Source organism: Clupea harengus, chromosome 12, assembly GCF_900700415.2.
Source record: "Clupea harengus chromosome 12, Ch_v2.0.2, whole genome shotgun sequence".
NCBI classification, from domain to species: Eukaryota; Metazoa; Chordata; class Actinopteri; order Clupeiformes; family Clupeidae; genus Clupea; species Clupea harengus.
In genome coordinates this window covers 26,877,531-26,894,179 of record NC_045163.1, presented here as the reverse complement: position 1 = coordinate 26,894,179, position 16,649 = coordinate 26,877,531, and the positions used below count along the sequence as shown (strand labels likewise).

The 16,649-nt window shown below is 46.5% G+C and overlaps 1 protein-coding gene across 1 annotated transcript in view; it reads right to left on the bottom strand.

Moving 5' to 3' along the window:
* map3k1 (mitogen-activated protein kinase kinase kinase 1, E3 ubiquitin protein ligase) overlaps positions 1-15,359 on the bottom strand; it is a 52,057-nt gene extending 36,698 nt beyond the window's left edge. Inside the window, 1 exon segment of the mRNA XM_012821188.3 lies at positions 14,821-15,359. Within this exon segment, the coding sequence (XP_012676642.2) occupies positions 14,821-15,323 (503 nt within the window). The 5' untranslated portion in view covers positions 15,324-15,359.
* Positions 15,360-16,649: the final 1,290 nt, after the last annotated feature.

Here is a 16,649-nt window from a genome sequence, read left to right as displayed (position 1 = left end):
CCATGGCTGTGTTGCCCCCAGGGGTATCCCGAGTGGTATGTGCCCAGCTTTCTGCTGTAGTTATTGTCACTGATGAAAGAATGTGTTCAACAACAGTCACAGAATGCAAATCCAATGGCAAAGTGTCCGGTAACACCGAGATAAGACTGGATAAGGCTGGGTTAAACTGGGTCAGCATTCCTAGATATGCTGATTGTTCCCTGAAGGCTGTTTTATAATTTAATGTGTTTATGTTCATTGATGAGTTATCATTCATAGAATTTACAGCTTCTGCCAAGCAAACTGGTAAGGTTTGTCAGTGGGCCAACAACATGGCTTAAAATGACTGGTCATTGGTACCAGCATGTGGACTGATTGATGGACCTATAACAGCCCCTTGCTCTTGCCAATGAGCAAACTGTCCCATGTTCATTTTTGGCTTGGATTCCTTCAATACAAAGAAGTAATCAATGTTGTGCACTATTTCCCCAATAGTGTATTCTGACCTTGGCCTGAAATGGTATGCCTACGATCCCGTGAAATTACTTGTCAAACACTACGGTTGGAAAAAAGTCCAATGGTTTTGGGCTACCTTCGTCCCTCTGGCGTTAAACACTCCTGTGTATTCATTTCTCTCTCAGTTTTGGGCCTCAAGAATGCGGTGGTGTCTTCTAGCACAAGGCGCTCCATAAATACATCCTCAGGCCAGAACAAAATAACTTCCTGTGCGGCACATACTGGCCATGCCCAGGGGGGAGAGAGAGAGAGAGAGAGAGAGAGAGAGAGAGAGAGAGAGAGAGAGAGAGAGAGAGAGAGAGAGAGAAAGAGAGAGAGAGAAAGAGAGAGAGAGAAAGAGAGAAAGAAAGAGTGAATAACATCTTATCAATGTGACCTGGGCACACAGCACAGGTTTGACATTCACTTTCTCTGCTGATTCAGAGGGGGACGTGGCTGGGAGCAAACAGCTCACACGCCTGGAGCTGTGAATCACTCAACAGGTCACTGCCGAGGAAGGACACTCGTACCCGTACACAAATTGTAGGTTTCTGGCCGACAGTTGTGGTTAACCTTTGGCAACGCTGCCCCAAATTCGCGGTACACATTTGGCTTTTGTTTCTTCCGCAACTCTCAACAAGGGTCTAGACTTATGGCATATTTTAAAAGTAAACTTTATTAACTTATTTCCTAACTACCCAACCTGAGCAGAAAATAAACAACTCCTGTAAAACCATTAAGTAATCTTTAAAATAACAGCACGGAAAAGTACTGTAGAAGGCATGATTTCTAGTAAAAAAAAAAATATATTCTCTAGCTCTAGGCCTAAATAAAAGTGACCCTGTTCTGATGCTGAGTCAGGTTAGCGCACAAACCACAGCGTGTACCTTGGGTAGAGTCATGGGCCTGGCAGAACTGCGGCTCTAAAGACCGGCACACAACTCCCAGATGGCCAGCTGCAGGACAGCTTGAGATTTCCCGCTAAGCACACTGTGAAATATCTGTGTAATTCACACTGACAACGTGCTCAGACTGCACAAACAAAGAGCACCAACCGCAAGTCCAACATTTCACCCAAGAACAGACTCTCAGCGGCAGCCAGTAGGCCTCCGCAGACCGCCATCAAGCTACACAAAAGATGATTCAAATAACCGATCTGTCAGCAGTTGGGTGTGCAGTTGGGTGTGCCGTAATCAGGGCCAGTATGCCTTAGAAGTTTTGGATGAAGGACTGAGGGGTTGGTGGCCACCGTGGCCCAGTATCTGTAGTGACCGACCTCTATAGTGACCAGCCTCTATAGTGACCGACCACCGTGGCCCAGCCTCTATAGTGATCAGCCTCCATAGTGACCAGCCTCTATAGTGACCAGCCTCTATAGTGACCAGCCTCTATAGTGACCAGCCACCGTGGCCCAGTATCTGTAGTGACCAGCCTCCATAGTGACCAGCCTCCATAGTGACCAGCCTCCATAGTGACCAGCCTCTATAGTGACCAGCCTCCATAGTGACCAGCCTCTATAGTGACCAGCCTCTATAGTGACCAGCCTCTATAGTGACCAGCCTCCATAGTGACCGGCCTCCATAGTGACCGGCCTCTATAGTGACCAGCCTCCATAGTGACCAGCCTCCATAGTGACCAGCCTCTATAGTGACCAGCCTCTATAGTGACCAGCCTCCATAGTGACCAGCCTCCATAGTGACCAGCCTCTATAGTGACCAGCCTGTATAGTGACCAGCCTGTATAGTGACCAGCCTCCATAGTGACCAGCCTCTATAGTGACCAGCCTCCATAGTGACCAGCCTCTATAGTGACCAGCCTCTATAGTGACCAGCCTGTATAGTGACCAGCCTGTATAGTGACCAGCCTGTATAGTGACCAGCCTCCATAGTGACCAGCCTCTATAGTGACCAGCCTCCATAGTGACCAGCCTGTATAGTGACCAGCCTCCATAGTGACCAGCCTGTATAGTGACCAGCCTGTATAGTGACCAGCCTCCATAGTGACCAGCCTCTATAGTGACCAGCCTCCATAGTGACCAGCCTCTATAGTGACCAGCCTGTATAGTGACCAGCCTGTATAGTGACCAGCCTGTATAGTGACCAGCCTGTATAGTGACCAGCCTCCATAGTGACCAGCCTCTATAGTGACCAGCCTCCATAGTGACCAGCCTGTATAGTGACCAGCCTCCATAGTGACCAGCCTGTATAGTGACCAGCCTCCATAGTGACCAGCCTCTATAGTGACCAGCCTCTATAGTGACCAGCCTGTATAGTGACCAGCCTGTATAGTGACCAGCCTCCATAGTGACCAGCCTCTATAGTGACCAGCCTCCATAGTGACCAGCCTGTATAGTGACCAGCCTCCATAGTGACCAGCCTGTATAGTGACCAGCCTCCATAGTGACCAGCCTCTATAGTGACCAGCCTCCATAGTGACCAGCCTCTATAGTGACCAGCCTCTATAGTGACCAGCCACTGCAGGAGACCCATGGGGCCGAGATGTCGCCCACCACTGCCGTCCTCGTGCACATCAGGATCCTCGCCGCTGATGCAAACTGACAGGGAGAAAACAATGGCAACTCACAGGCCCATGGTATCCACACACACACACCTCGCTGGCTCTCTCCCTGACCACCACACACAGGGGGAGAGAGAGAGAGAGAGAGAGAGAGAGAGAGAGAGAGAGAGAGTAGGATAGTTGGTAGAGGAGTGGGGGAGGCCTCAACATAGGACAGAAGAGAGAGAGAGGACAGAAAAGAGAGAGAGAGAGAGAGAGAGAGAGAGAGAGAGAGAGAAGGGCTTTTTATACAGCCTGTTCAAGGTGGGATTATTGCACCATTCTTCCGCCTCGCCATTCTGTATGAAAACACGGAACGGGGGAGGCAGAATTGAATGTTGTTCCGCCTTCAAGCCGGCAGTGGATGCAGTCACAGAGCCGGCATGGACGTCTGTGTAACAGGGAGAGCCGGCATGGACGTCTGTGTAACAGGGCGAGCCGGATGGACGTCTGTGTAACAGGGAGAGCCAGGATGGTGGGACAGGGCTGTGCAAAGCTAACCAAAACGAAGCAAGACTACTGCGCTGAGAGAACAGGCTTCAACCCAACATGATAAGCATGAACATGTTGTACATAACGCACACACCAACTTGGCATAAGTCCGATCATCGCTAGAAATGTACACGACTAGCAAGAGCCTGCTGACACCAAGTGCACCCATCAGTGTTTTGAGAGCAGCAGGAAGGCTATGCTTTATGGCCAACGCATATTGATGGAGATAATTTCCAAACACTGTTAATGACTTAAGAATATAATAATCAAGTGCTTTGTATTAATATATTCCTTGTATGAATCATGTGCTTATGAAAGCAGGAACATGGCTTTTCTGCGTGTGTGTAACTAAGATTATTAGGTGCCACTTAGTCTGCATATGTACAAGAGCATGTTTAGACCAGAAGAGATAAGAAGGGTCGAACTGTGCTTCTTCCAACCTTGCAAAACTTCCATCCTTGCCTCGGACGTGAGAAATCCACCACGTGATTATCCCTGCTGAATGCTCAACTTCTGTCTATATAAACCTTGTGTGATGTGTTTATCATTGCTTCACTTTCAGCCTTGTGCTGGGAGTGAGCCCGATTGCAATTGTTGTTTGTCTAATAAATATACTTATATGCAGCTCCGGAGTCCTGAGGTAACTAGGGTGAATTTTCACCTATCACATATGTTATGGAACATTCCAGATAATCAATAATTACCTACAACTTTGTATTTGTTCCAAACACTGCCTCTTCATGCGACCTTTGATATACCTCCGGAATTTAGCAAACGCGTTTATCCAAAGCGACTTACCGCGATACAGTCAAGGTCTGTGTTAGGCACACTCGTCGTCATATCGATAATGACGTCAGACTGATCAAAAGACGTGCCTCACTGAAGCTGGGGATACTTTTTTCTCCAAGTTCTAGTGCAATTTAACGAGTCCCAAGTGGTCTTGAACGTGGCATTATTGGTGAAACTAGACGCTGTGTTAAACCTCAGGCCTGTACTAGCAGAACGCCGGCACAGAAACACACACTAGGGCAGCATTATGCCAGCTTTGTTTGGGTCAGGGTAAACACATGGGCAAGGGCACCATAACGAGGCGTCTTCTAACACCAATAGAGAGGGAGAGAGCGAAGAGGAGGAAAGAGAGAGAGAGAGAGAGAGAGAGAGCGAGAGAAGAGAGGCATATAGATAAAGAGAGGAAGAGAGAGACTGGACTGCTTTGCTAGTAAGACCAGCGATACGATACTGCAGTCAGTCATTCACATGGTCACATGTGAGAGAGAGAGAGAGAGAGAGAGAGAGAGAGAGAGAGGGGGGGGAGAAAGAGGGAGAGGAAGAGAGAGAAAGAAAAAAGAAAAAGAAAGAGAGATAGAGAGAATCTGGGCCAAATCTGCCCAAAGAATCACATGCATGGCCTCTTCTGGGAACGAGGCAGGGAACCAGAGATACAGGGAGAGTACGTGGGGTAGATTAACATAGAGGTTAAAGTGTGAGTTGATTAATGGAGAGGTTAAAGTGTGAGTTGATTAATGGAGAGGTTAAAGTGTGAGTTGATTAACGGAGAGGTTAAAGTGTGAGTTGATTAATGTAGAGGTTAAAGTGTGAGTTGGACTGGAAGAGGTTAAAGTGTGAGTTGATTAATGGAGAGGTTAAAGTGCGAGTTGATTAATGGAGAGGTTAAAGTGCGAGTTGATTAATGTAGAGGTTAAAGTGTGAGTTGATTAATGGAGAGGTTAAAGTGTGAGTTGATTAATGGAGAGGTTAAAGTGAGTTGGACTGAAGAGGTTAAAGTGTGAGTTGGACTGGAAGAGGTTAAAGTGTGAGTTGGACTGAAGAGGGGGAGATCTAGCTGCCCCACCAGCTAGTTTGCCCTGTATTTCATGGGTAAACTTAGACATAAAAAATATCAGGCTGCCTGCGATGGCTTAGATATTTTTACAGATGCTAAATTAGCCAGTGCCATTACAAGTGTGTGTGTGTGTGTGTGTGTGTGTGTGTGTGTGTGTGTGGTGTAGTGTTCAGAGAACAATTCTGCCTTAATATGGTATCGGCAGCCCTAAAATATAGCCCCATAACTAAATGCCTTCTCTCTCTACTCTTAAAACATGTCCTTGCTATAAATGATATATTTTTTTTTTAGGAATGAGCTTTTAAGATGTATGGCCAGTGTTCATCTGCCTATGAACATGACGCTGAAGGAGTGTCCCGTGTGGGAACAGATCCAGAGACACTTTTGCCAGTAACTCAATGGCAATCCATTACGCCATCTCTCCATCACGCCATCTCTTTCACTTGAACCCACCCGCGGCCAAAGTGTTCTTTATGACGGTACAAATGAATGGCCTTGAGGAACATGAAGGCTAGTGATGTGGTAGTGATGGTGTAGTGATGTGGTAGTGATGGTAGGCTTTCATCCCATGTCCATGTGCATTCTACTGCACTGCCTCGTTCACCATCACACAGATTTAAAAAAAGGAGAGGTCACCACGGAAGTGACATCGGGAAGCAATGTGGGGGTTGGAAGACAGGTCGTGGGGGGGGTTGGAAGACAGGTCGTGGGGGTCGGAAGACAGGTCGTGGGGGTCGGAAGACAGGTCGTGGGGGGGGTTGGAAGACAGGTCGTGGTCCCTTTTCAGAGGCGCACGCGCGTGCCGTGCGGATAGCGCCTATTGCATCACAACATCCAGTTGTGCAAGGGGGGGAAACAGAACCAAAAAAGCAGATCATGGAAAGATCAGCAGTGCATTTTCAAACAGGACTGGAATGGGATGGGTAGGAGAGAGAGAGAGAGAGAGAGAGAGAGAGAGAGCGCGAGCGCATGAGAGAGAGAGAGGGGGGGGGGGGGAGACAGAAAGAGAAAGATAGAGGAAGAGAGTGAGTGAGTGATAGAGAGTGAGAAGGGTGGCAGAGTCCATGAAAATAAAGAAAAAAAAGAAAGAGAAAGAAAGAAAAAGAAGAAGAGCAAGACAAAAAGGAAAACCAACTGCGGAAGGGAAGGGAAGGGAAGGGAAGGGTGACCCTGGAGAGAGAGAGAGGGGTGGGGGGTGCAGTGGAGCGCACCAGCCAGCCCAAAGCAGCCGCCCGGATGATCACGCTGTGGAAGAAAGGCGTGGCTGAGTAAACATGTCCAAGCCTTTCCAAAAACAGATCAGGCCCTCAGCTAATGGGGGGGTGGGAGTAGTGGGGGGGGGGGGGGGGGGTGGTGGTGGTGATGGTGGGGAGGTGGCGTAGAGATAACTGCGGCACGAAAAAAAGCAGAGTGAACAAGCGCGACTTGGACGCTGCCTTTTCGCTGGCCCCTCTGTGTTGGAGGATGGAGGAGGGATCCCCGCATCTCATTACAGACCGGCCTGCTGTGGGCCGCGCCGCTCCGGACCTCACAATGTCTGCCTTTGTGTGGCGTCCGGCGCTCCCCTCATGGACACGTACGAGGGGGCCGCCGGCCACTGGGACAGACCAATCTTTTATTTACAAACCGTCTTCCAGATCCCTCTCCTCGCTCGTACCATCAACAGCGTTTCCTGAGGAGTTGGGGACAACTGGGAGAGGAAGAGGAGGACGACTGACGCCGCCTGCATAGTGGCTTCATCCTAAACCTGCATCAACATCGCACACACACACACACGGCGCTCAATGCAGTGGAAAACTACACTTGATTGCTCAATAAAAGCCAACACGAGCTAAAAGCATGACTCTCTCCTCCGGAGGATGTGTCAGTCTTAATCACCGCCATTATAGACCCGACTGGTGCTCCCCCTGTCATTTGACTACGACATGACTTGTAGCGCAACACAGCCCTGACACGCCATTGACTTATATGGAAGGGCTACCAGGCGGAAACTATGACCGTTCGATTTCATAACACACAAATCTCAGGAGGAGTTTTTGAGCCGCCTAAAATCAGGTAAAGGGCGTAGTGTCTCCTACAACGTGTCTGGTCCTGCGACTAATATGTTAGTATCTTAAAACATACGCAAATGAACAATACAGCAGACAAGCAGTTTGTCCACAGGATGGACAGGACAGTCTGTCAATCACACCCCATCAATCCCCCACAATAACTATTCACCCACAGGAGGTTGGTCAGTTTGGATTCATCTTAACATGCTAAACAAATAAAAGATAAACTTCGAAAGCCTACCTTAACACAAAAGATGCGCCATCAAAATGTAAGTCATAAATATACGCTTGACGTTAACATGTTCAACTAAAAGAACGGTCATGCAGCCTTTTATTATCTGCTGCACAACATGATCTGATCAATCATAAGTGTTAATCACCGTTTTCCTATCCAAACAAAGGTTTTTGTGGTCTTGGACCACTGAACAACCTTTAAATGTCCAGCCTCCAGCAATCAGATTCACAGCTTGTCAAATAATGAGGAGGGGGGGGTCATGTTTCCTTCAAACTAACGCCACACCTTTAGCTGGCCAAAGTTCTCTGTGTGTGTGAGTGTGAGTGTGAGTGTGAGTGTGTGTGTGTGTGTGTGTGTGTGTGTGTAGCCAGGGGATTAATATCTTTGGCAGTTCACATAGCCATTGTGTAAAAAAAACAATGGTCCCCTCACAAGCTTGTATTATTTGTTTTGTCTCTTACTCTGTGGAAGATATGAGCACCTCTCCAAGAAAAGCAAAGATGGACACAAACGCTTAGAGAGAGTTGATTTCTAATGAGGCAGCTTGTTATTCTGCCCGCGTAGCTCAATACATACTGGTGGCTATGCACTTCCTGTCAGCTGCGCAGTCTCAATTAGCGCACACACACACACACACACACACACACACACACTATACTGAGAAGCCACAGCCCTGCACACATATCCCTGTGTTTGTTCAGTGCCATTAAACACCAAGCTCTGCACACAAATGAGCCTTTATATGCATTTCCAAAGAAGAGAAAGCAAGAAATAAAAATTATATGCATTTCCAAAAAAAAAAAAGATAAACAAAAAACAAAGCAAAAGCATTCTTCAAGATTCAGTTGAGATAATGTCTTGCTTTTCACAGGAAGACCCATGGGCAGGTTTTGAAGGCCAAGCTGTGTGCTGTGTGTGTGTGTGTGTGTGTGTGTGCCGTGTGCATCTACTGAGGGCGTGGACACATACAGAGATGTTGTTTTAACTAGTAATCTGGCCCTGATCAGCCTGGTACCCATGTGTTGACTTTTCACATGTAATCTCCAGCTTGCCTCGTCCTGCTGCTAACTAAACAGAGGCGGGGGGAGGAGCGGGGACCCCCAGGTCTGCCGACACGGCTCACGGGTAGGGAAATATCCGGGCCTTTTGTTGCCAATGTCCAACCATGAGCGCTCGGCTAACCCTGGGCTTTAAAGAGGCAGCGCGGCGGCGGTGGCGGGGACCGCGGGGAGGCCCAGGCAGGCGGGTTTAGACAAAACAGTCGCGCCCCCCTCAGCTCCACTCAGGAGCCCCTCGACTCGACTCTCCCAGCCGCCCCGGCAGGCCTCTCCGCAAGCCCCCCCGAACGCCGAACGCCAACACCAACCGCCACACCAACGCCTACACCAACAGCACAGCGCAACACAAAACCCTGGAGCCAGCACTATGGAGCACATGGGCAGCGAGGGAGTGGAGACCCTGGAAGCAGAACTGAGAGGGGGTAAAGGAGAGATAGCGATCTGCTCCGACAGACAGCTACGCCAATGCAAGATGAAGCTTTTCAAAAAATAAAAAAATAAAAAACTCTTGTCACATTGTGTTGGGACTGAAATTGAGACAAACAGAATATTTGTATCATAGACGCCTCACGCAAAGACCAGAAGCCGAGCGCTTCACCGTGTGACCACTGAGGATCGGCCCGAGTCATTAAGTTATCTGCTACTTCCGTTGTGTTGTGTGCCATGCGGCGACCGCAAACTGCTTAAAACGGTCAGACCAGCTGAAATGGGAGCAATCTGAAAGGGAACACGGATAGAGAACATTAACATGTGTACGTCCTTTCTATGCACACAAAGGCCCCAGTTTGGTACAAACCCCCTTTTTTGCTCCCCAATGATATACAAATGACAACAAATAGCATTAGGCCCGCTGAAAACAAGGTGCAGGGTGGGGACTGGGACAATGGGTGGCTTCTGACCCCCCGCGAGAAGAATTCCATTTTGGAGCATTCTTGCCCCCCCCCCCCCCCCCCGCTGCTTAGCAACCAAGCATTTCAGAATACTTCAGAGTCTGGCAACCCTGAGCAACAGCTCATATTAAACATTAGCCCGTTAGCCTCCATTACGTTCTTTACATTTACCCAAGAATTTCTTAAACCAGTCTGGAGGGTTTGGGGGAGGGGGGGGGGGGGGCACACACCCAGCTTCTCATAAAGTCAACTTAAACAGCACAGACGGAACACTTGAATCCTCTGGTGAAAAAGATGCATGGATGCAAAACCAAAGTTGTCATCCATCTACCATAATGCAAACACAACAGAGTATGCAGGACCGATCCACACTTAGTTGTGTTCAGGTGAAGCGTTGCAAAGTCAGGCTCGCACGGTTGAGGAACACGCTACGTGGAGGTGTCCCATGTCCCAAAGTCAGACTAGCACGGTTGAGGCGCAGGCTACATGGAGGTGTCCCATGTGGTGGCTGGGCTGAATAAAACGCCACCGATCGCTCACCTTGCCTGCACTGTAAAAGCCCGTTATATCCCTGCGCGCCACAGTGTCACATTTCACACGCAAACACCACTGGCTAAGCCCACATCACACAACATCCATCAAGCCAGATCAGCCTCGGCTCCTCGGCCTCCGCAAGTCAAGACACTCGCTGTTCTCATTTGACAAATATTTTTCACCAACTGTGGCTTCGGCGTTTCGCGTCGGTTTGCTCGGAGGTTGGGCCCCGTCAGCCCGGTTCTCCAGAATCCACGCGTGGGCGGAACCTCAGGCCCGACGGCAGCTTTTCAGGTTCTTTTTTTTGGTGAGGCCTTTCCCACGCAGAAGACGGCAATGACCAACTGCTGTGTGTACTTAAGGGGAAACTGTTAACCGGAGGAGGAGGCAGTTCAGTCTCATCGCACGCTCTTTAAAACGGTACTCCAAGGGCAGTATGTATCCAGATCTCTGCCAGGTCACCATACAATACGATAATGGGCAACAGTGACATGCTCCATTCCCAATAAATGAAAGAGATCCTAACAGAGAAGAGAGGTTTTACAAGGGGACTGGTTCCACTGACCGGGCAAACATGCAATGGATACAAGTCAAAATGGACATATCAGGGAGTAGCTAGCGTTTCAACATTGTGAAACGACGAAACATGAGACTATTGTGTTTTATATATCTATATAAAACAACCATGAAGCCTTGCAGGCAAATTGCCAAGCATGCTTTTATTTAAGCAGAAATGTCCACTTTCAGGACTGATTACTGGGAGGGGCGAGGAGTGGTCAACCCAAACTACTTCTGGGCTGATTACATAGCTGATAGCGCTGAAGATAAACACCAATGCCCTGACTAACTCAGAAACCTTCCTCACAGCTCATCTTCCACACACACACACATGTCTGGGCAAAGCCATGGGGAACTGCTAAGACTGCAAAAAGTAGAACCTTTCAGGAGTCACGCCAAAAGCCTGTGTGTTCGTTTGACTTGCACCATAAAACTGATTTACCAGGTCAAATGGATAAATACTGCAGAGAAGACAACACGGAACTCGTTACAGCATCGCATTAAATCACTCAACAACTGGTTGGTTTTTGTTTCCATGAGGGGGGTCTCATCCTGTATCAGACTAGCTGCCTGCTGGAAAGCCAGAAATATCAGAACTCCTGCCACATCCGCTGGAAAAAGGCAAACACATTCATTGCGATCTACGAGTTGGGAACACCCTCTGGAGCCGCGACCAACTCCTTCCTTTCCAGAGGCCTAACACCCTACCTCCAGGCTTCCACTTCGCAACACTCCTGTTCACACCTGACGCTATGGCCTAAAGCCATTGCAAATTGCTTATTTTACAGTCTATGCTTAGGCAAGGAGCAGAGTGGCGGGGCCACCGTTTCAAATAAATGTTAATAATCTTGAACACTATAATATACCAAGTATGTGGGACATAGCATATTCAGGTCATAATTTTCACTAAACTGTGTGGACACTGCAAGATAACTGCAACAAGTTATCTCACAATTCAAAAGGTCTGAGCCTCGGGTGAAACTGTCACTACAGCTAGGGGGGGGCAACTTCAAACGAAAGGAAAAAATGACTAGTGAGTCTCTGAATAATTCAACCCCTTTGAAATGGCAGCAGCCACTGAAGAAGAATTAAAGGTCGCCTTTTGATCTTTCGTCAGGCACACACACCGGCGCGTTTGAGTTCCTGTGTCTCTAATACTGCTCTTAAAACATCTGCTCTTGGAGGCGGCTCCAACACCTGTTGTTGAGCGCACACAGCATGACTGCATTTACACCTGAGACATTGGCCAGGTATGGACGGAGGAGGAGGAGGAGGGAAAACAACAACAATGACTAGCTGCACCTGAGCTCCTGACGCTCCCCGGCTCACCTGAGGGAACACACCAGCCAATGAAGAACACCGCTGACGGAAAGAGGAGGCATTCTCTTTGTCTTACTCAGAAAGAAAGTGATTTTTTTTTTTTTTTTTTTTTTTAAACCACACAGGTGTGTTGAGAAAACCACTACACGAAACATCACGCACACCATGACAATTTTGCAATCTGACTATACTGGCCTGAAGACAACAAGAATTCAACAAACTTGTACCCGATATCCACATATAATAATAACAACAACAACCCTCAGAGCTTAGGGTGTCTGGTAACTTATAACCATCAGTCATCCAGAACATAATGGTTGGGATCAACTGACGGTAAACAACTTTCCCCACTGAATGCCACGGACATCTGATTGTTCTGTACCAAGTCATAGATGCTCCGCTGTCCATGAACCAATAAAAAGGGGCAATAAAAAAAAATAAAAAAATAAAAATCATGTTCAGCTTTGCGATGTGAAAGTAACACCAAAGACTGATTTCTGTGGTCTAATAAGGGTAAAAGAGGTCTTAGTAAACTGACAAATAAATGCCATGTTGTATGATACACTACAATCCTAAGATCTGAGGTTTGAACATATAACAAGAGTTCCTCTCTTCATAATTAAATATCAGGTTGCTAAGAGTCCTATTGGGTGAAGGCAGAGTTCGAGGGTGCTGTGGTTGTTTAGGCTTACACGAGAGCGGATGTGAGTTGTTTGTTCGAACTTCACCATTGTGCAGAGAGAAGACCCCGATGCTCAGCCTCTGCCCATTATCCCAAACAAGAAAACCATCCACAATGGATTCCATCTCCCTTTCCAGCCGTTTCTTTACCTTTCAACATCCCATTCATCGTTCATTATCCGTACAGTTCCCAAAGCCAAGGGCTCATGTTGCAGCAAATACTCTGTGCGCAGTCTTGTTTTCAAAAAAAAGCTGTCATTCATCCAAACACTCTTTGGGATGTTCTCACGTGATCGTGTTCAGAGATCTTAGCACTTATCAACCTAAATGAGGCTTATCCTGTTAAAAGGTTAAAAATACACGGGGATTTACATTTCAAAGCAGCCACTCGGTGTCTTATGATGTGTTGAAAAACTCAGATTGAAAACTCTTTCAGAGGATTTTGTCAGCCTCAACAAGGACTCCGATAACGAAGATCATAAACACCAATATTTACATGTTACAGAGTATGGGAGAGAGATGCCCAACCATATAAGGCCAGAGACAGATAGCATGACGCACCAATAAAACAAAATCTCTTGTTTTCCCGCTGATAGGCTATCTACATAACTAGTACAGGTATACCGATGAGCTATGCTGACCTCTCCCTCATTAGTTAAACAGGCACAGATAGGGCTCTGAACTGAGTGTGCATTTCTATTTAATATGCGTGGTGGTCATGATTTAAAACATCTCCTAACTGTGTAAACAAATCTTGGATACAGTGTAACTGAATTGTGCTTGATAAAGAGGCCACACATAACGCTTTATAAAAACATCAAAACTTTGAGGAATTATCTTAAAAGTGGCGAGCTGGATTAATTCAACATCCATGGCATACGTTTACAGAACAGATTAATCATCCCCCGCGTTACCACCTAATCCCACACATCTGACCTGAATAGAACATAGAATCTGACCAGGGTACATAATTATGAGATGGTAGAATATCATCCCCATCCAGTGACCTATCACCACCGTTATAATGAAACAAACTAAATAGCCAGAAGGCTGACTCGTTGAATATGAATATGAACAGGAAGGGTATTCCAGCTGGGAGAAACGAAGTATGGAAATATGCTGGAAATCATTATCTTCTAGAAACGTTCTAGTTAGAGACTGGCCCTGCCTCTGGGACAAACATACCAAGAAAGTCAAACAATAGCCCAATATGTAGGCAAGAGGAATTTATTTCGCAACGATTCAAACACCTGCTCTCTCACAGAATGAACGCACGAGTAGACTACCCTCTTTGCCGCACCACACAGCCTACATTGAAGACACAGTCCGCCATTCGGTTTCGCGAAAAGTTGTTGATATTTGTGCTCAACAGACAATCAAATTACACACCTCCCTTCCGTGCACCGTGTTGATTGGCTGACTGTTTCTGGCTCGGTCCGACCTTCTATGTTTGTGTCCCATTTACGCACACCGGCGGGTTTTTTTGGGCCAACACTGAGCAGACAGTTAGAGAACAATTCACTGAACTTGACTAAAAGGTGTATGGGATTAGAATCCTGGACTGCGCCTCTAACTGAATCAAACCAAATGAATGTGCACAGACTTCCACAAATATTGACTGGTGTCTTGTCCACTGTAGTTGCAAATCCCGTTATCACAAATATGGCAACTATGTTATCTAAATCCCTGCAAATTCACGAGAGGAGGCTTTGGTGGGACCACAGTCTTATTAAAGTCGGTGCAGCAAGTTTAATGACATAAGTCAGAAAGGTAAGAAAGAAAGTTATTTTTGAGAACTTGGGGATTGGAACACAAAATATTAGACCACTGGCAGTAGCGGTTGCCTTTAAACCAAAATAGTTCTATTTCTGATTGATAACATTTATGAATGCCCCAAAAACTGCAACAGGAAAACATGATTGTAGCCTAGGCTATTTCAATCAAGATTTAGGTGTGCGCCCCCGTACAAGGACATTTTAAGTTTAGAAAAGTCACGATATCAGAGCAGCCCCGAAGTCAGCTCATTTGTGTTCAATTTTTTTTTATAATTCGGATATGAAACATCCAAAGTTAAAACTGCCAAGGTGTCGTAATGTTACATTAAAGAATCATGAAATTCTAAACTTACCAAATGTGCTGTTTTGCAGTCACTTCCACTGAAGTTCCGGTAGCACCATTATCGGCGTTGAGATGGTCGCTGCTGTTTTTAAAAGAAGTTTTCAACAATTCCTGAGCGGCAGTAGACAAACTATTGCTTGCTTTATCAGAGAGAGTATCACCAGTTAATGAGTCGCTTTGTTGAATATGATGCGTTTGTTGTAACAAAGTAGCCTGAACGGCACCGGGCGAGGAAACAGACAAGAAATGCAGCTGCGCTGATATCGGAGCTGTCCCGGTCTCGGGAGATAGGAGCAGCACCTCGGGTTTATCAAGATCCACACTTCTCACTTTCCGCAGCTCTTTACGTCTCCATTGTGCATTTTCCCCGGTGCTTCTCTTCGCCTTCCCGGGACTACTTGGGAGACCTGGGGTAGACACACTTCCCTGAGGTCCGCTTCCGACGTTTGTGCCGTTATTCGGCTCTACAGATCCGGACGACGAGGACGAGGTCCGGCTCCCCGCCGTCGCCATTTTCTGTCCTGAATTTTGCCACTTAATAGGTTCTATGGAAGAGGGAGTGGAGGGAATTGGGGGAGGGCAGGAGGGAGGAGCGAGGGTACTTCCACTGTTTACAAACGTCCGTAAATAGCGCACAGTGGTACGTTATTTGCGTAATATTTGCAATAGCTCCTTAATGTTCGATCAGAGAAACTTTCTATCAGATTTCTCTTCCGATTAATATTTCTCCGCAGTAATAACGAAGCCAATGTATGCAATTGATTATTTGCATACACGTGTTGTTTGCTCAATTGGCTAATTTTGTTGGGGCAATTTGTCACTGTCTAATAGATGAGATTCATCAATTACCCTAACTTAGACGCGTCCCATAATAAAGACCAAATACTAGGCTAGACATTGGCTGAATGCGTTGCAGGCCAGTAATTGTAATTACTGGGCATCCAATTCACACAGGGCCATAGGCTACATATAAATAAACAGAATACATGTTATACAAGATAAGATGATCATTCTGTTGTCTATCGATGATTTGGGGAAAACTTAAGTGTTACTGCCCACAATCATTATTCTATCTGATTGATAAAAGTATACCATTTTTGAATATGGACAGAGCTTGGTTTAGCTTGGGCCTCTGGTCCAGCTGCTAATTTAGGGTATTTTTTTTTTACTATAAGCTTGGCAAGTCATTATTTCGTGTCTTGTGTGAAGTAGGCTAAATAATATGTGTAATAAAGTGTAATGCAAGATTCATTAGCCACTTTCATAGTCTTATATAATTACAGACAGAAAATGTATGCCTGATTCAAGTCTATGTAAGGGTGTGTATAAAATGCATGGCTTGCATTTTGGGAAGGACACACAGAGTAGATATTTGTTATTTAATTTGCCCCATTTTTCATTAATCAACGTGTGTTCTACTTCAAAAAGCACCAATTTGGTTAAATGATTCACTATACTCTTTTGCCAACAAGTGGTTGAGCAAAAAGGTCAAATGCAAACATCAGCAAAATAATCAGTGTCCTGTGTTGAGGACTTTGACTTGTTCATCCCTGAGTCAGCAAAAAAAGTAACATGTCCCCTAAAAATTAAAACAAGCCAAGGAACAAACAAAGCATTATACTGGGTGGGTTGAAAACAATCGGCAGGCAGCAAAACCCAATTTCCTGTCAATGTGGATCCAATCTATCACTAAGCGCTATTCTTAGTCCCTCGGCTTCCTGCAGCTTCTGCATTTCCTGCTTCACGTGGAGCCGACCCACACACACACACACACCCATATACCATTCACACACACACTCACACACACACACACACACACACACACACACACACACACAC